Source organism: Echiichthys vipera, assembly GCF_963691815.1.
Source record: "Echiichthys vipera genome assembly, chromosome: 20".
NCBI lineage: Eukaryota > Metazoa > Chordata > Actinopteri > Perciformes > Trachinidae > Echiichthys > Echiichthys vipera.
The window spans coordinates 18,203,024-18,223,886 of NC_139845.1; the positions used below are offsets into that span (position 1 = coordinate 18,203,024).

Below are 20,863 nucleotides of genomic sequence, written 5' to 3' on the forward strand. Positions count from 1 at the left end.
CCACGTGAATTGAAATATTGCAACTCAAGCATAAGAGTTTTCCTTTTAAAAAGGCATTTCCTGATTCCAGCTTCACAACATGGGAAGATTTGCTGCATTTCCTTTTGTTAATGTTAATAATTACAATGTATTAGTAGCCTACTGTTGCGGTTTGGACTGCAGGTTGGACAAAACATCATTGTGAAGGTGACACTTTGGGCTCTGGGTAAATGTGACGCAATTTCTCACTATTTTCCCAAACCAGTCAGTCGATCAATGGAGAAAATAATCAGCAGATCAATTCACAATGAATAAATCTTTCCTTTATAGTTACATCAGTGCATACTTTTACTTTTAACTCTTTAAGTAGGCTATTTTTTTTCTAATTATACTAACGTTGAAGTAACAATGCAGAACCTTTACTGTAACAGCGTGCGTGTGTGTGTGTGTGTGTGTGTGTGTGTGTGTGTGTGTGTGTGTGTGTGTGTGTGTGTGTGTGTGTGTGTGTGTGTGTGTGTGTGTGTGTGTGTGTGTGTGTGTGATCTGAATACTCCCTAAGTGAACCCTGGCTGCAGTCACACACTGCCCTCTGGAGGATTCACTGAGTCAGTGTGAGCAGCTGCATTCAGCCCCATCAGCCCTTTAGTATTATTTCAAAATAAAGGTCCCAGTTTGATCTTTATCCTTAATCATATTGTTTTAAGACAGAAACTAAATCATTTGATATCTTTTCTGAACATGTCGTTGTTTTTAAGTAGTAACCAACAGTGCCAACCCATGAAGCACGGGTCAATGGTTAGGTTCAGCCATGGGTCTTGCACAGTGGCCTGCTTCATTCATGGTTGAAATAATCTACAATTGTTGTTGTTATCGTTTTATCTGTTAAATGTATGTGTTAAACAGCCACCTCTTTGTGTTTGTGAGAAACAAATCTCCTGTGGTCAAACAGCCTAAAGCCCTGGCATTGGAACTGTTTGATTTCACTGTGTGCTTGTTTCATTTCAACAAAGTGGATTATATTGTATGTGTTATTTATCCAGCAGGCTTTTTAAACCTCACTTCAAGTTGCGCAGCGCAGAAGGAGGCATAACAGCACTACTGTAATAGATGGTATGAAGTCATATTTAATGAGGTTCACGAAGGGGCTTGTGTTTACATTGTTATTTACAGGTACAGTTGGGTCAAAATGTTTTGCTACAATATGAAAAAGGGAAGTTTCAGCTTTTATCAGAGGGTCAAATATTTCTTTGTTCAGGGGATGGATTTGGAAATGATAAGCTACCTTGTGCACTGTTGCACCTGTAAGCACACCCAGCAGTGATGTCACAATGTAGTGAACACCTGGTCACTGCAGCAAGGTGAGAAGTGAAGCAAGACTAAGATTTCCAGCTGCTGCTAAGGAATACTTCGCCCTTAAAATGATAGTTTCTCATATTATCTACTCACCTTGTTTTGCTTTGAATTCTTCTACAAAAATGTGTTTTTTAAAAACAGAAAAATGCTTCATTCTTCAAGAATTCAAGATAACATGGAGTGAGTTATTGATATATAGGGGGGAAACATTCCTTAAAGCAAATTATTTTAGAAAAATGCACTATAAACACAAATTATACAGTAATTAACGTGAAATTCCAGCACAAAATCATCCCATGGTCTTTTTTGGCACTTACATACATCATATCACCATCAAGATAGTTTTTTTAGTGTCACAACTTGAAAAGAGTCGCTAACAGGCTGACACTGATTAGCTCGGGGCAGTACAGTGAAGGCATTCAAACATCTTTTTTAACTACTAATACTGCTCAAAATAACACCAAACCTCTGCAGTAGCATGAGAAGAGTCCCTACACAGAAAACAAAGCACCAACAGCGTAGTTAGTGAACCCGGAGTTTATTAAAAGAGTGTTTTAAAGACTTACCTACTGGCCCCGGTACCAGCTCCTCTCATAGTAAAGTCCATTCAAGTGGATTACCAAAGGAAGGAGCCCTTTGGTGCTTTGTTTTCTATGTAGGGACTCTTCTCGTGCTGCTGCAGAGGTTTGGTGTTATTTTCAGCAGTATTAGTGGTTAAAAAAGATGTTTTAATGCCTTCACCGGGCTGCCCCGAGCTAATCAGTGTTAGCCACGTCCGGCTGTTAGCCACTTTCGTTAATAGTTGACATGAAAGTCAAAGATAGTGACATGAAAAAAAACTGTCTCACTGGCTTATTGATGTAAGAAAGTGCCAAAGAGACCATGGGAGGTTTTTGCGCCGGAATTACACTTTAATATATTCATAATCAATAAATGAATTTACTACAAACTAAGTTAATCTGGAGGATTCAGGGCCCCTGGGGGTCTCGTTGTCCTGCTTTGCCCTGTTAGGAATCCAGTGTTGTTCATCAGTGGGTTCTTTCTGTAGACCTGTTGCTGACATACAGTATATCATCATCATCTCACCTTTTTACTCTGTGGTTTGATTCTCTCCGTATGTGTTTCCCTTATGATATATGATCACAGACTGTGCCTGCAGGTTCAGCTTCTCACTCACCACCGTATTGCAAGTACAGTAAAATGTAAAAACTGGTTCATGAAACACTGTGAAGCTTCAGATCATTTTCTGTCCGGCTGAGTACGTCGATAACCGCATATTTTCCTGTCAGCTGAGACCTTGGTCAGAAGTTACAAAACACACTGAACACATGGAGTGTTCCGTGAAAGCGTTGATTCAAACCCATCACATGACAGAAGTTGACACATGCTGTATGCAACATTTCAACTGACCAACAGCTTTCCCTCCATTGTGTAATGAGGATTAATTCTTAGCTTTTCATCGAGCAAACAAACCCCCCTGCCTGCTACGAGCAAGGAGACATTTTAAGGGATTAGCCACTCAATGTTTTATGTGTGAAAATGGAAAAGAAGAAGAACTGTGACAAGTGAAGGAAGGAAATTGATCATTTTATCCTGAAATACTTTTAAATTAACAACACACACACACACACACACACACACACACACACGTCATTATAGAGTGTAAAGCTCTACAAATTAAGTTCTTAGTTGTGCGTGTGTTTGTCTCCTCTTCATTGGACCTTTCAGAGCTTACGTAACCCAATCACTGTTAGTTAATTCTCACTAAACCTCTTTTAGTCTTAAACTGTGTGAAACTTTGTCAATGGCTTCAAACTTCACACAGAGTCACCAGGGTGTGTGTGTGTGTGTGTGTGTGTGTGTGTGTGTGTGTGTGTGTGTGTGTGTGTGTGTGTGTGTGTGTGTGTGTGTGTGTGTGTGTGTGTGTGTGTGTGTGTGTGTGTGTGTGTGTGTGTGTGCGTGTGTGTGTGTGTGTGTGTGTGTGTATGTGTGTGTGTGTGTGTGTGTATGTGTGTGTGTGTGTGTGTGTGCGTGTGTGTGATAATGGGCCGTGCTATATAATTGTGAGTCTCATTATCCCAGGCGTTGTCCCAGATACTGTAGTATGGAGGGTTTTAAGACAAAACATACCATATTAGTGTTCAATAATTGCTCCTCTACTCCATGTTTCACAGTTACAGTATTTGTCCCAGTGTAAGTCACACCAGGCCATCGTCTCTAGACTGACAGCTGCCTGCAGAACCTCAGCTGCTAAAGTTGGTCAGTTCAATCATTTGACAGGTCTACTGGGATATTAGAAATACGAAGGTCATGAGTACAAATTTCCCCAGACTCCAACTATACGAAGAAAAGCTTGTTTCTTGTCTGTTTTATTCTTACAGTTGTTTTTCTTATCTTTATCTTACATTATAACCAGCTGTTTACAGAAGTCTGCACACTGTAAGAAACATACTGTGATTCTGGTGGAGAAATAAAAGAAAAACTATTCTTTATTTAAATGAACCTACATTTCTCTGCCTTAAATTTAAGAATGAGCCTTAAAGCCCCCCTTGGTCTCAAACATATGTTTCTCTTCTGGTTCCTGCAGTTGGATGTTTGAGCCTCATGGTGCAGAATGATGTCTGCAGAGCTTCTTTAAAAAAAAAAAACAATAATTAACAAAGAAGATTTTAAGGGCATGATCTGTCAAATCACAACTTGTTTGGAAGTCTATGCTCCATTCATAAAAGTGTGATGGAGGAACGTGAAGCCGTCAGTGCACAAACACTGAGAATGACTTCACAGTGAAGTAGGAGACATCTACTATTAAGTTTACGTACTTACTTTTAAGAAAAACTAAATTTGCATATTCATATATTCTGGATCTTTTAACGAGGTAAAGAAGTAGATGCTCTTTTAAGGATTATAATGTGGAAATCCTTCTCATTTTTAGATTTTTCTCTGACTCTATGTATGTTGTGCAGCACTTTGGGACACTTAGGTTGTTTTTTAAATGTGTTATATAAATCAATTTAATTGATTTATTGATTGATAGATACAATCATGCATGAATCAGCATAAATGACTAACATGTATATAATACATTGTAAGCTCGTGTTTTTTCACAGGAGTTCCTGTAAAAGTGTTGAATCTGAGGCGGAGCTGTCCCGTGTGCTGTGGTGCTGAATCCTGTTCATGAGCACAAGTTGGGTTTACTTTACCTTTAAGTAAGTAACCTTTAAGTTAAGGTGTAGCGTAGCTTTATTTCAATTACCCAAAGTAAGAGCCGTCTGCAGACAGGAGAATAACCAGGAAGCTGTCCCTTTAAAGTGATGTATTTAAGCCAGAGGGAGAGATAGCCCAGTTAGCTTGTTAACCTTAGCACTCAGCATAACGTGAAAAAAACACAACCCATCAATCTACGTTTAGTGCCAATGTTTGGTTTTACTGTGCTTAATCGTTAGATGTAGATGACCAGAGACACTCCATTGCTGCTCCATTGTGTTTTTTAAATATTCAAAAGTATTTCTTTTGCCAAAAACATGCAGACATGCAGAAGTGTTTGACACTAAATGAACATTTTATCTAGAACCCCATTAGATTTGTAGTAAACCTGCAACATGTAACTCTAGACAAAAAACTACGTTTGGATCAAATAATAAAATCATAATTTCAGAGTTTATCGTGAAATTGAGAACTCACAGTGTTTCTCCTGAAATACATCAAACTACGACAATTATTATATTGTAGTAAAACTAAAAACTCTCAACAGCCCAACAAACAGAAAATCAATTTTACAAATGTATTTGTTATTGTATGTTTATGTGTATGTGTATGTGCACAGCGTAGTGAGAATCAGACTCCACGTTGAACCAGTCCGATCAGGAGCGGTGGACAATCACTGTTCCAGCTCCTGCGGTGATGGTGGGGAAAACCGGAGCACCCGGAGGACACCCACATGAACACGTGGAGAACATTCAAACTACGACTCAAGGAGAGATCACCTCTCCTTGAAGCGCTGTGTGTGTTCTCTTGAGGCTTGTGTGTTCTCTTGGGCTTGATCCGGCTCTCAAGATCTTCCACCTGGGACGCCATGGCGCTCTGGGCCTTCTCCCACTCTTCCTCCTTTTTCTGCATAGTCTGTTTGACACTCTCTGTGGCCTGAAGGATGGATGACTTGTCCTCCTGCCACTTGGTGCGATGACTCTCCAGCTGCTGCTCAGCCGTCTTCAGAGCAGCTACGAGGGTGTTGTTCCTCTCTTATTGCTGCTCAAGTTGAGCCACAGAGGAGGCTCTTGTTCTCTCAGCCTCCTGCAGCAGGGAGCTTCTCTCTACCAACGGAGACGGTCACTCTCACGCTGAAGTTCGCCCTTTATCTTTAGAGGAGCAAGGTATTTCTTGTTGTTGCTTTCCTGGCTCTCCAGCTGGGCTCTGAGGGTAGCCTGGGATCTTCTTGACCACCTCCTCTTTCTCCAGCCTGCTCACATTTTTCTGGAGCTCCATCTTTTGAGCTCTCTCGAGCCCCAGACAGCGTTCAAGTTCCAGATTCTTTTCATGGCTGAGCGCAAACTCCTCCTTTTGCACTGTGTCTGTGTGTCTCAGAGCAGCAACAATGTTCTTGTTTTTCTGTTTCTGCTCCTCAAGCTGAGCCATGAAGGAGGATTTGGTTTTCTCCGCCTCCTCCAGCAGGGAGATTCTCTCCTGCTGCCATCTGAGATGGTCACTTTCTATCTGAAGTTCATACTTCTTCTGTAGAGCAGCCATCAGGTCCTTGTGCTCTTTGTCCTGGCTCTCCAGCTGGGCTCTTAAGTAAGCCTCTGTGCTTTCCTGAGACTTCTTTGCCTCCTCCTGTATTTGCAAAGCTTCCTCCATCTGGGTACGAGCCATTGCTCTCGACTTTTTCTTTTTAGCGAGCTGAGATTCCAGGGTCTCCACTACTTTTTGAAGGGCCTCCTTCTCTCCCTTCATCTGCTCCAATTGTCCAAGCACAACATTTCTGTCTTCCTCGACTGTCTGCAGCTTCGTACAGACCTTTTTGAGCTCAGATTTCAGTTTTTTGCCCTGACCGGTGTTGTTGTCACCCTTCGGGTCTTGGAGCCCGTCGAAGTAGTCGGACAGCAAGTCCTCTCTGATCCAGATGTTGACTTTGCCCTCAGTTTGACATTGGGAGAGCGTCGCCTCGCTGTCCTTCAGTACAGACCTCACTTGCTCCTCAAGTGAACTGAGGTAGAAATTCATCGGAGATTCAACCTCCCTGGAGATGATCTCTCTTTCCTCTTCATTATCAATCTTGATATTTGATGCTTCCATTGTCAGTCGATATACTTTGGAAAAAAACTGAGTTTGAATGAAATATTTGTCTGGACAAAAGTGGCGTTCTATCAACAGTCTTTAAAAACTTCCAACAGCACACTGTTACCCAGAGAAGTCAGAAGACATTGCTAGGTATTATTTGATAAGAGTTTAACAAGATTCAAAGCCGAAGCTTCCCATTTTTATGAGACTATCATTTGAAATGACTCGAGATGGCTTCCCATAGCAACTGCAAAAACAATTAAAGTGTTTTCACAGTTTCAGCCCCCCAAAATTCAGCCTGATATATCTTAGGATCTTCACAAGAATATAAAAAGATATCTGGTGTCACAGCACCAGCGTACTGACTGGGATCTGTACTCATATTGATGAGCAAGCTTCTTTGGAAAGGAACACAGAGGTATTTGAGAAATGAAAGTGTGTGAGTGAATGAATCACTCAAACTTTATTTGTATAGCACCTTCATAAAGTGTTATTATTCAAAGTGCTTCACATATGACTCATGAGACTGAATAATACAGAAGAGGTTTAAACCATAAAAAAAATTCAAAAAGACAAAAGCAAATTTACATCAACATCTGGAGACCAATGGATCTAAGACAATACAAATGTAAAATAATAGTTTTCAAAGCTACGTATGTCAAATAAATAGCATTATAGAGTCAAATAACAAAATTAAAGAAGAAGTTAAAAATTACAACAATAGCATAAGTGAACAAAATAATATAAATAATGTCTATAAACCATGAGTAATCAAAGGCCTGGCTGAATGGGTAGGTTTTAAGTTTCTGTTTAAAAATGCATTGGGGAGAGAAGTGAGGACAAACTTGCAGTTACACCTACTGACCACAAGATAGTGCTGTACACCTCCCAGGAGTAGAGTTTGAGCTGAGAGTTTGTTTTTTATATGACATATCTTCTATATGAAATAATATCTTAATTCAATGGATTTCCATCAGGCTGCAGTTATATATGTTGTTTTATGTTTTATTTGGAGTATGTTTGTTATTCTTACTTGTCACACGTGTCATTTCTAAGCTTTTCAATTTTGGCTTTTCAGCACTCTGTTGCTGAGGGAAAAGAGGAATCTGTTTCCCTCTGGATTACAGCTTAGTGAAAGACCTGAAATGTAAATAGAAAATGCAGTGCCAGACTGCAGTGAACTCTGACTTCAGATTAGGAATCACATTCAAAACACACACACACACACGCACACGCACACACACACACACACACACACACACACACACACACACACACGCACACACACACACACACACACACACGCTCAGATTGGCAACCAAATCTAAATCCATATCAGTCCCTCAGATGACTTGGCTCATGATGTCTGTATTTAGTAATTTTGGACGTTTTGTAAATCCCCTTGTCCTCGTCCTAGTCTCAGCACATATAATGGTAACGTGCACTGTGAAAGGTGATATATGAATGTTTAGGATTGATACCTTCAGACTTTCTCATGTCGCTGCCCCCTCATTCACCTTCCCTGGAACAATACCAACCAATCACTTACTTACTTTCGACTCTTAACTGCAGACAGGTCCCGCAGTCTAGATCAATTGGAAGATCAGACGAGCTCCAGGGGTCCCAAAGTCTCCCAGCCTCATAGTGTCACTGCATGTTTATCTGTCTGACTGCTTATTTCTAATCTGCCACTGCTGCTCGCCTCCCAAATTAACGTCAAAGCTGCAGGGAGTCACCCAAAGCTCAGATCCTCACTTTAACCCTCCCAGAGAACAGATTTACAAGTAGTTCAGTGTTTATTTCTTGTTATTTCTGCGGTTATCTACCTAGAGAAACGTCAAAGTAACTACTGATGACCACACACCACGTGTTCTGAGCAGAATCCTTCAGTAATTTCTAATGGACGCTTCAAGGACACTCCAGCAGGGGTTTCTTGTGTAGGATCCCAAGCTGTCCAAGGGATTTGAACCAGCCACCTCCCTGTCCTGACCCTTGCCCTACAAATCCCCTGCCTCTTGTTTGACCCCTGCTTCGCTTCTCTTCTTGTCGCAGCAGGAATCAGAATCACAAGCCCCAAGACTCCCCTGGAGCTCACAGAATAACACTTTACCAAATGTGGAACACTTTCATTTAAGTATGAGAAACATGAATCTAATCAGCGAAGATGCTTCAATCTACAGAACCCCCACTGTGCTGCAGTAAGACTGAGACTTGTTTACTGTGTATGGTGATGTTGTGGCTGTGAGAGACGAGTTATATGCAGACAGTGCAGATAAACTGAAAGTAATGAGTCGACTAAGTCTGGGAGCAGATAGGTCCAGAAAAGACACTAAGGATTCTCACTTAAATAAAAATTAAACATGAGGAATGATAAGTTTATGAAATCATTCAAAATGGGCAGAAGAAAAAAAAGCTAAAGATACTGTTTATAAACTGCACAATAATGTCCTGCTAAAATGTCTAATTTAAGATTAATCCCAATCTTTTAGCTCCTGGTTCCAGTTTCACTAAGACAGACGTTAACTATTACTAAGTTACATTACTTGGACTTAGTTACACAGACTTGTAAACAGTCTTTTTTTAATAAACTTCGGGTTCTCTAACTAAGTTGCTGGTGCTTTGTTTTATATGAAGGAACCCTAATCATGCCGCAGAGGTTTGGTGCTATACTGAGCAATATTAGTGGTTTAAAAAGGCTGTTTTGTATACGTTCACCCCACTGCCCCCAGCTGATCAGTGTAAGCCCTTTGGGGCTGTTAGTGTCTCTCCGGGATTTCTCCATATATCGTTGATCACTGGAAAAAAAACATCTCGATGGCTTATTTGGTGTATTTTCATGCCGAAAAAGACCATGGGGTCGATTTTTGCTGGACGTTCACTTTAAGGTCCGCTTGTGCTGCGTGCACTGAGGGCCAAAATTCATACTTTGCATAAAGATGTCCAGGTCGTTACTATTTTGAGTAAGTAAATGATGAAAATGTCCTCACTGCTGTATTTATATTTCCAAGAGTTTACTGCTCTTAAAATGTATTTTCTTTCCTACCACTCACTCAAATTATAAACCGTTCTACCACCTGATTTTTGAAACAGTTACGTCAGTTTATATTTGTATCTAAACTGTCTTACTTGGATGAGACCAATCCAAAAGCAAAATGAAGACTGGCTTAATATCAAATGCAGTTATTGAATCCTGCCTTTTTCTTTTTTTCAAAGCACTACGCCAACTAACCATGGTATGAACGAAAGATTTAATGCAGATTGACGCCCACAACACTAAAACAGGAAATATTTTTAGGGAGACACTGACATCATCACCCTTTGCCTCACCTGTTTGCAAACAGATGCCCACTGACACACTAAGCAGACATGGAGCACATTTGTTACTCTTGTTTCTGGCCACTCAGTGAACATTAGTCCAATATTCACTCTCTTTTTTAGCTCTGTTTTCGGTCTTGTCAACGCCTAAGAGGAATATCTGTCTCATTAGCTGCTAAATGCTCCATTTTGATCACTAGCTGTAGACACTAAGTATCTTCTGTTTCATGCCGAGCAGGTAGAGCACAGTGGCTTTATCACAGGTTGCTGCAGTGAGAGTGAACCGAAACAGTAAATTCCCAGGCCGTAAAACCAAAGCTACGGAACTCATGCAAGAACATTTTCGTATTCTTTTCTTAACTTTTTCTCACTTTTTTCATACGGTTGGCTTGTCCTAGTGTGCCATGTCAGATTCAGCAAATGTTCCCAACTTCAGAGTACTGCGTAAATGAGCTGCGTAAACAGGATGAATGCCACCTGTGCGTAAATGAGTATGTGATCAGCAGAATTGTATATTAGCATCATTAATGCTCCGTGTCCTGCCTGATGTGTCCTATTGAAGTCTGCTTTCGGAGATCCATGTTTATATTGATATTGTGGTGTTATTCAGTATAATTAATAGCCAATTTAAAAATAACAATGACATTATTAGGCGTTATGAATACATTTAGAATTAGATTATCGTTTGGATTGCAGAGTCAGACAGGATAATGCCATCATAATTATGAAGTGTAATATAGGATTTTCTTCAAACTCAAAATTGCTTCATGAAATAAAGTCCATTAGTGAAAAACAGCACATGACTCCTACTACGACAGGTCTGGACCACTTATAAACTGTGTTCGTACCTCAGAGAAAATTCAAAATAAATTGTTGAATGCGTTAAGTTCTATGAAATCACTTGTAAAAGCTACTAAAGGAACAAATCTGTTCATACGAGTGGTTCTTGCATGAGGCCCAATGAGCTGAAAGACACTTGTCTGTAGGGCAACTTGAGAGCTGGGTGAGTCTGGGTGGGGTTATGACTTTAAGACCTCTTTTGCATCACATATGGTCATTTTAATACACACTATTGATTAGTGCGGCTTTCAGTTTGAAAGCATGGAAATGAACACATTTGCAAATCAAAGTGAGCAGACAGGAAACTAAATGTCCCACTTAAGCCTGCACGGACCTGAATATATAAACAGGCACAGACTTAGATGTATGCAGAGCAGTCACAAAAAAAGGGAAGGCAATCCAGGAACTCCAAAATGACAAATGAGCAAGGCAATAATTAAAAAGCCTTCATTATAGTGGCTAAATCATTGAAGAAGCCAACATGTTTGGACCACTGAACAGGTCTAAGGCTTTGTCAAGGCTTTAAATGAGCAGAGCAGTGTCGACCATGAATTGAAAAAAAAACCTCATACCAACAAATCAAATAAAAAAGGGTATTTCAATACAGGCTAGGTTTCCACACGTGGTTTGGACTTAATGTTCAAGTCTTAGTGAAATATAATCAAAGTTGTCAGTGGAATAGACAAGAGTTGGTCCAACCAGAGCAGTTTTTGGCCCAATGCGGCCTCGTTATCCTTGCGGTCCTCACATGAATTCCTGCAGATCTCCATCATTTGAGCTGCTGCCACAGATTAGTTGAACCCTGGTGAGAAGGGCTGTCTTGTCCTTTGCTAACCTCTCGTTAGAGGAAAGCCCCTCTGTCCCGTGTGACCCTGCACTTCCATACTTAGCACCGATTATTGGATTTATATGCCGCTGTGCTCCTAACACACAGTACACTAACACGCACATGGACATAAACACTACAAAACATACAGTTTATATACATATATATATAATGTATATGCTTTGTAAGCTCAAGCCGTTGGTGAATATACACTGTATATGAACACTGACATAGTTTGCACATAGGCGTGATACACAAATACACACTATATGAGTGTTTACATGTGTATGACCATAACAGAAACACAAACAGTGTGAAATTAGTGTTTGTGTGTGTGTGTGTGTGTGTGTGTGTGTGTGTGTGTGTGTGTGTGTGTGTGTGTGTGTGTGTGTGTGTGTGTGTGTGTGTGTGTGTGTGTGTGTGTGTGTGTGTGTATGTGTGTGTGTGTGTGTGTGTGTGTGTGTGTTTGTACTTGCACGTGTTTTTATATTATATAACAGTATTTAATGTGCTCTAAGATGTTGCATTAGGGATTAGGTTGATAGTGACAGCTGCAGATTGACACTGCTCCTGTGAGTGTGTTTGTGTGTGACAGACTTCTATATTCTTTAAAGTAACTTCACTGTACGTGCATTTAGCTTGTAGCAATGTGGGCAAAGTGGGGGTGAGTTTCCTCCCGCTGAGCTGTTAATTCCAGACCGGTCATTTTCTATATATTATATTTATAATTATTTCCTTTTAGGGCTGAACTATTAATCAAATTCAAATATATATAGATACAGAGATGTAATAGACACAAGCTTTGATGTACTAGTAAGTGTATAGCCAAGTGCAATCCACATGTTTACATATTCCATTGCTATAGAAGTAGTGTAATGTCTGTGTGGTGAGTGTGCAGTTGAACAAAGGAGAAAGACTGTGGATGAGATCAGACAGCTGTTGGCGATCGGAGCAAAGAACAAATCAGCAGTAAAAGTGTCAAGTGTAGGTCTCAGTTTGTCCATGAATAAACGCTGCAGCTCTTCAGTAAAGTCTCAGCTGCTGGTAAAGTGAAGGAGTCAGCCCCGCAAGAGAGCATCGACGTCCCGACCACGGTCAGGAGCACTTAACAACATGTTAATAACGAGGCTTTGAGGTATTAGGTGTTAGTTTTTTTAAAAGGGGACAGTGCAATTTCATAAAACACATGATTACATATGGTTAAAAAAGCCAGAATTAGCCAGAAGGCTAGTTTTCATCTGCAGTCCCCTGGCCATGATGTGAAAAGGCAATAAAAATTACAATTTAAAAAAAAAGAAAAGAAAAAGAGAAGAAAAAAGAAATAGCTCTGTAAATATTTGTAGAGCCAGAGTCAGTGTGTACACTTCAGTTTGTGTGATTAGTTAACACCCTGTGACTGACAGAAGATCGCTTGGACTCATTTTTATTCTATAGTGACCATATTAATAACACAGCTTACTAACTAAATCGCAATCGCAATATTGTTCTTAAAAAATCGCAATTTGCTTATTATTTTTTCCTTTGCAGCATTTACAGCCTGTGAAGAGCTACTGTTGAGATTACATAACTGTTAATAAATAACCTCATTAATAATGAATGAGTTACAAGTTGGTGGAGACCATAGACTGTGTATAATGATGGACGACGTGTTTCCGCTTCCTCCCACTGTACAAAAGTGAAGCCAAACTATCCCAGATGCAGACGCCACCATCTTGATATTTTACAACCAGAGACTGAGCAGTAGGGATCGAGCCATGGAGTCGCTTCATCAGAGTCCGTCCATACCCCTGTCCACCAAACGCAAGTCGATAATAGCTGTCAATCAGGACGTTTAACCCTGTTTTTACAACAACAAATAACTAATTAACACCAAACTTAGCAGAAAAATGAACACTTGAACAAACATCAGCGTGATAAGAACAACCTCAAGTGACAGAAATGCAGAAATGAAACCTTTATGTTCTATCCGCTAACATGGAGGGGGCGGGAGTATGTGAGCCAACCACCATGGGGCGAACCATCAGAGAGAAGAAATAACTTTGCTAACCCATTAGCAACTTTATAACTATTTAATGTTGTGTTTACAGCATTTACTGCTGGCCAAGAAAGGTCCATCTTCCACTTAGTCGTCACATATGCTGAGTATTTTCCTGGACAGACTTCTTTGTTAGATAAACAATTAAAAAGCTTCAGCTTCACATTGTGAGAGAACGGGGAGTGACCGTCTTATCCATATCTGTCCAGCTGCTTACTTAATCCTCATAATCCACTCAAACTGTACTATTGGCAATGCACACACACGCACGCACACAGACACACACACACACACACACACACAGAGTCCTGCAAGTCTTTCAACTATCTGAGCTTCACTTCTATGTGTTTCGTGCCATAAAGCACAATGTAAATGATGATAGTCTGCCCAGTGACAATCTCATTTGTTTGCACTAGTTACACCTATAGTATGTTTCATAATCAGAATGTGGTTATGATTTATTCATGTGAAAAAAATGTTGCAAGTAGCATATTAAGGACATTGTTTTATTCATTGTTAATGTTCCTGCAGGGCTTATAGTAAATCCTGGTAATCACCCTCTGATCAAACTGTGAATGTCCCTCAGTGAAACAAGCACAAGACTCAACGTTGACATATCATCAACCAGACTGTACTCACTGTTTGTACATATAACAATGAAATAATAATAAAAACATGGATTACATACGAATTACAGTGCGTTACTGTTTGTAGGTGTACAAACAGTGAATGGAGCAGGACAGCTTACTTGGATTCCCTTTAGAGCTGCAGGTCAGCTTGACCTTCAGTGTGTGCAAAGGCCCCTGGTATTAATTAAGCATCCTCTTTGATGTACCTGGGTAGTTTACCTTCGATGTGTAGAGGCATTAATCAAGCGTCTTCTCGTCTGATGTGAAGGCCTTAGTCACCCTCGCAGCGATAAATCAGAAGACTCTGTCTCTGGACGAAGGAGAGAAGACAAGACAACCGGTTAGAGAGCCAGGTGTATTATTTAATGAACGCTTTACATGTAGTTTTCATTTTTTTCCGTCACATCTCTAATATAAAAGTTGACTTCAACTTCAGTTCATGCACAGGCATGAGCCCTGTGTGCATATGAGAAATAAGCCTCTAAAAGCTTTCTTTGAATTCACTTTATTATGAAATTACTACGACAAATGTCCAATTGCTTTTTTACCCAGATATCACAGTTATTCATAGGTTGTGGTGGATTGGGTGTTGATCAGAGGCTTCCTCCGCAAAGACTGTTAACTCTGACACTTTGCATTAAGAGCGCTCCCAGCATCAATTAAACCCTGAACGTTCCGTTTCTGATTCATAATGATAGGACGGGTGTATTTTTACCATATAAAAACCTTGCCTAGTGCAGCTATAATTTGATGGCTTAAAATAAAATCTTGGATCAGTCCTGTGAAGCCTTTCCTGTGTCCACTTTGTGGCTGTAAATAATGTAGTTTGCGGCAGCAGAGCCCACCGCGTTCCCATTTACTGGCCCAACGTTTTATAGTTTTCTCAAGCTAAAAGCGCTGGATCTTATTTCATTTGTCTATTTGTCCAATCTCTCGTTGTCTTTACTTCTCTCTCTGATTGTTTTCCTGCCGCTCTCATGTCATCGTTCAGTCTGCCCGTTCCTCTCTAACTCTTCAATCGCTCTCCATCTCTTTTCTTTTCTCTTTCCATCCCTTTCTCCTATTTTTGGTCCCAGATGCATCAATTATGCATGTCTTTGCATGGACTTTCTGAGCCATCAACAAGAGCCATCATGGTCATCATGTTATACACTTGAGCCTCCACCTGTGACACACACAGTCCCACGTGAGGATACAATACACAGATACAACACATGGGAGATGGTGTGCACACTCAGAGACTCAGATGGAGGGAGGCAGGTACTGAAGTCACGTTGTTTCACTGCATGGTGAAAAACCCAAGAGATTTAAACAGTCATGTTGAATTTATTAAGCAGCAGAAAAGCTTGTTGTGGTTAGTAACGCTGAACTCTTCTGCTGAAGCTTTATGTTACTGATACTTAGCCTTGCACATGATGCCACACACATGATCTTGACGTGATTTGAACACACACCGATCAGATCTGGCGTCAGATTAGCTGCCATTTCACTATCAGGCCTTGTCACACTCAGTATCAGTTCAGATACTGTGTGCAACAAGGCCAAGGACTCTGAAACTTGCATGATAATGGTGACATACAGCAAGAAACATCTGTGTGAGCTGACTGTACTGTGTATGAGACAGATGTTCTTGATAGAGAAATAATAAACTCTTGTCAAAGTCATTCAGGAGAAGAGAGAAAACCTTTCCATGCCGTTCTTTTCTCTCCTGGTCTGATAAAACTGATGCCATAGCAGCATCTAAGCTAACCTCTTAAGGAGCCGCTATTGCTGTTTTGAACAAGTGTCATCGCCCCCCGCCCCCGTCCCCCCTCAACTGCCAGTAGCTCTTCACAGGAGGCTGACTGGCTAGATGACTTCTAATCAAAACACAAACACATCACTTGGAGCCTGAGAATCCTGTTGCTATGCCTGGTTAGATTTCTACTTCTGCATCACAGTTAACAGACGTCCTGCAGTATATACCTCCAACATAAGCAGTGATTTATAGTCATGTAAATATAACAAGGATTACACCTCTTCAATGTGCTTGATGTGTTCTTTACCACCATCGGAAGCTCTCACTATTTATGGCAGCCATTCTGCCCATGTTTGTAGTATTTTGTAAAGATATACGTTAGCCTAAAACAACTGTGTTTCTATTCCATAATGTCCTAACACATAACTATGTATGTAAATTGTTCCTGAGTTTTCAGTCTGCTTTCCAACCAAGCTTTTGAAACCTGGTGGTTAAGATGGGGGTCATGGATCACTGACAGATCACAGGCTAGGTTGTTAGCCCCGAGCCTGTGATCTGTCAGGGTGATCCAATGGCAATTATTGATCTGTCTGTCTGAATGGTTTTCCGGTAAAAGTCTAAGTGAAACCTTCAACTTTGTACAATCAATGAGGCTACAGAAGTGAGAGGGAATCATGGTAAGTGAGGGGGACAGAGAGGGAAAGAGCAGCAACCAGGAATATCAGGACTTAAGGCCCGCATGAGTTACAGCTCAGCACAGCTCAGCGAGTGAGTTACTGTTATGCAAGAGCTCAGTCAGCCCAGCGGGAGATCAGAGGGAGAGAGAGAGAGAGAGCAGCGGAGCACAGTGAGCAGTGAGAGCACGAGCTGAGAGACGGAGAGGAGGGAGCTGGAGAGGAAACAACAGCATGTGAGAGCAGATTACAGCTGGATGGATCTACCATAGAAACACACACACATACAGTAACATACACACTCCTTTACTTCCTCTCCTTCTGTCATACCTTCTTGCAGCACAGCAGCATCATGAGTGGGAACGCAGAGGGGGTTTTTCTCTCTCCGCCAAGGGACTGAGGAGAGAAGAAGAGGAGGACAGACAAGAAGAAAAAAGAAGTAAGAGAAGAGGCAAGAAGGTAAGGGGAGAGGAAAAGCCGAGGAGGAAAAAGTGGAAAGCACCAAACTTTCCTCTAAAGGATCTTTCCACCTCATACCGCGACTCTTGACCATGAGGCTGTGAATCCCTCCTCCTTCCTTCCTGTAACAGAGCTCCTCTTCTTCTTCATTAACTGACCCCATGTCTCCCAAAGTGGGACCCAATGCGAAAAGCACAGGCACCCACCTTTGGATGCTTCTGTGGCCCCTGCTCTGTGCTCTGGTCCAGGCTACAGGCTCCACAGTGAGCCCTGAGGACTTGCAGAGCACCACTGCCTCACCACCGCCGGAGAACTGGACCGACACTGCGATTCAGCTGCAGCCTGACCTGCAGACAGAAACCCAGATGCTGACGGAGGCACAGACAGAAGCACAGACAGAGGCTCTGCCTACTCAGAGCACCACCAGCAACTATACAGGTGAGTCTCTCCGACAATCACCTATCGAGTTTACCTTTATTACTGCTACAACTTTGCCACCAGTGGGAGGTTTCAGGAGGATTTCTACAGTGAAAAAAGTTTGCAGCTGCACGCCTGAATTTCCAACGTTGAACACAAGGGAATCTTCCATGCAGTTAGATCCAACATTTAAAACACCTCATGCTAATTTTATAAAACGTGCTTGGTAGATGGTTCAGAATGAAATGAATAAAGTAAGTCATTTTAAAGCAAACATTCAGCTTCTCAAATGTGGATAGCAGATTGTTGTAGTCTTCTGCGATTGGTAATCTGAATATCTTTGGATATTAGACTGTTAGACAAAACCAGCTTTTTAAATATGTCAACTTGGAAAATTGTGATGGGCATTTCTCACAGTATCCAGTCATTATGTGTAGACAACTGATATAGAAACAGTTAATCCAAAAATATTGACAACTTATTTAATAATGACAATAATAATTAATGGCTGCAAACGTTCTTGTCATTGTTAAAGACTGGATTTAGTTTGCAACTACCAAAAAAAGACTCCATAGTATTTTGATTTAGATATTTAGATATTGTTGACCCTCTAATATCATTGAACACTAGCAATTGCTACAAGAGGTTAAAGTGGGATTTGGCGTCTTAACTACAGGTGTGCTGAATAGCAAGGCACTGGGGTACAGGTGTACAGGGGGCCCCCACCCTCCACCCCTGGCCTGATAACCGTGCAAGATATAGTAACAAAACCTAACCTAAAGTAGGGGTGTGACGAGATGTCGTCCCACCAGACTTGCGATATTAAAGTGTGACGATATTTCTCGTTGAGGTAAAAGCTGTATTGCAACATCAATGTGTAAGTGGAAAGGGCAACAGAGTGACAGATAAAATACAAACAATATGTAATCAGTGAGCACTGTAAGAAGATAGTGCCGTCAGCGCCGTAACACAAACACATAACACGTACTGTAACACGTAAGCCCCACAGCTTCTTCAACACCGGCGTGAGTACCATAGGCTACACCACGGCTAACATGAGCACTATTCCAAAACACCTGCACCACTGCCACAGCTCTCTGCTGCAATCAACCAAACCTGTAAAGAAAATAGTGTTAAATCTCGTCTCGTCTTGTCCTCGTGGACTTAATATCGTCTATGATCTTGTCTCGTCAGCTGAGGGTCTCGTCACACCCTGACTAACCGGTGTGTAGTTGAAACCAAATACAATTAATAGGGCTGCCCCCAAATACTCGACCAAGTACTGATCGACCAAAAAATCATTGGCCGACTAAAATTTCATTAATCTATTGGTCGCAGGAAAAAAAAAACATTTGGAGCCGTGTCTTGTCAAAATGAAGTTAAAATCTATGTGACTGGTGGCTGACCTAAAAGACTGGAGGGCTTTTAATATAAATGGAAGTCATGACACTCACTCATTGTCAGTGTTTTTTTTTGTTTTTGACACAGCAGGTCCAGGTCCCTTCGACATCAAGGTTAGACAGTTAATCATTAATAGCCAATCATGTCGGGAAAGACGTCTAAAACATGGGATCACTTTGAAAAGAACAAGGATGACCCCCAGGAGGATCACATGCAAACTTTGAAAGAGAAACTTTGCCCGGGGGGATATATCTATATATATATATATATATACGCTCTAAATGACATTCTACCACCACACCTATTCTGTTCTCAAATGTAACACCTTAAACACTTTCTTTAAATACGCCTTACACCCGTGTTCGCACAGCACATATTTAAAAAGATAATACATCACTTTTAGAGCTGATTTGCCTGTAACTCCTGTTTTTTCGAGAGGTGGTGCTGAGGAACACTTAACGCAGTTGAGTTTCCATTAAAACTAAATTACGACTGGTGTGTTAACTGCATGCCAAATTAATCAGAGCACACATTGCCTCTGAAGCTCAAACATGACAAGTTTTAAACAGAATCTGGTGCAGTGCTCACTCCACATAAAATACACTGGGGCTGCATTACATCACTTCCAACAAACTTCATGAGAACAACGAGGGCAAAAACGACACAAAAACACCAAATCCATTAGCACATTAGCGTGGTGCTCACGACCAAGCCTGTATGGAACTGGTAAGCTACCTACAAACATTATCTTCACATCACTTCACAACTCACTTTCACAGTTTATATAACAGACACTCGACTGCCCTCCTGGTAATACAGATACTAAACAAAGTCACTGGCATCGTTCATGGTGTCGCTGCAGTTCACAGCAGTGTGCTGCAGCAAAATGAAACACTTATCTTCCACTCAGACTAATACACTTCTTAATCAAAGGTGCTGGAATGCAGTTCCAGATCCTTCTGGTCCACTTTGACAACTTGTTGCTACAAAATCACAAGTCTTGCTATTAGACTTTTCATTGGCATTCAAACTGAGCAAAAATGGGGATTTACAAAACGATACAACGAATTATAACTCAACCTGAACGCACCCTCAGCCTAACTAAGTACTGTGATATGTGACCTCGAACTGCTCTAAAGCGAACCCTTACCCTTCACACAGAAAGCGTGCTACCGAAACACACAAACATATTCTCCAAAGACGTCTTTCTTTGACCAATATAACATTTTATCCAAAAACATGTGTTGGAAAGTAACTGGATTCTTCAATGTTCGTATTTTTATTTACTCGTTCAAAGGTGGTCTGCAATTTCTTTCTGTGCTCGCTCCAAAAACCTACACTGTCTTTTTTGACTCACGCTCTGTGAAGACGCTTTGCCCAAACTAGAAAACACGTTGATTTTACCTTTGAAACTCAACAAGAAAGCTTGATATGGGGCGGCAGGTGGCTGAGTGGTCAGAGCAGTCGCCCCATGTAAAGAGGTTGAAGGTCCCTGAGGCAGCGGCTGCAGGTTCGACACTTCGCCCTTTGTTTGCATGTCTAGGAATGTTATACAGAAAAGAGTGTGTATACAAGTGTGTGTGGGGGGGGGGCAGCAGGTGATGCAGTTAAAGACACTTCGTTGGCGCTGCTCAGCCTGAAGAGAAAGCTGCAGCACTGCTCGCATGACTTCACCTCCACTGGAGCATGAGCTGCCTTTCTCTTCTCCTCCGCTCCCTCTGTCCTTTTACCCCCTCTCTCGTTTTCCTTTTCTCCACTTTGTCTATATGTCTCTTTCTCTCTCTCTCTCTCTCTTTCTCTCTTGCCCCCATTTATTTTCTGCGACCTCTTTCTCCTCTGTTCCTCATTTTCTACTAATTGCTTTATCTCCCTCTGTCACTTTGTTTCTCTTCCACTCCTTGTTTTGCTCTTAGTTTTTATTCT

General features: G+C 41.2%; 1 protein-coding gene across 1 annotated transcript in view; it reads left to right on the forward strand.

The window, feature by feature from the left end:
* Positions 1-20,863, forward strand: part of LOC310962988 (uncharacterized protein) — a 40,386-nt gene that overhangs the window by 1,041 nt on the left and 18,482 nt on the right. The window contains exon 2 of the mRNA XM_083935614.1: positions 17,004-17,560. Within this exon, the coding sequence (XP_083791740.1) occupies positions 17,284-17,560 (277 nt within the window). The 5' untranslated portion in view covers positions 17,004-17,283. The remainder of the gene's footprint in view (positions 1-17,003; positions 17,561-20,863) is intronic.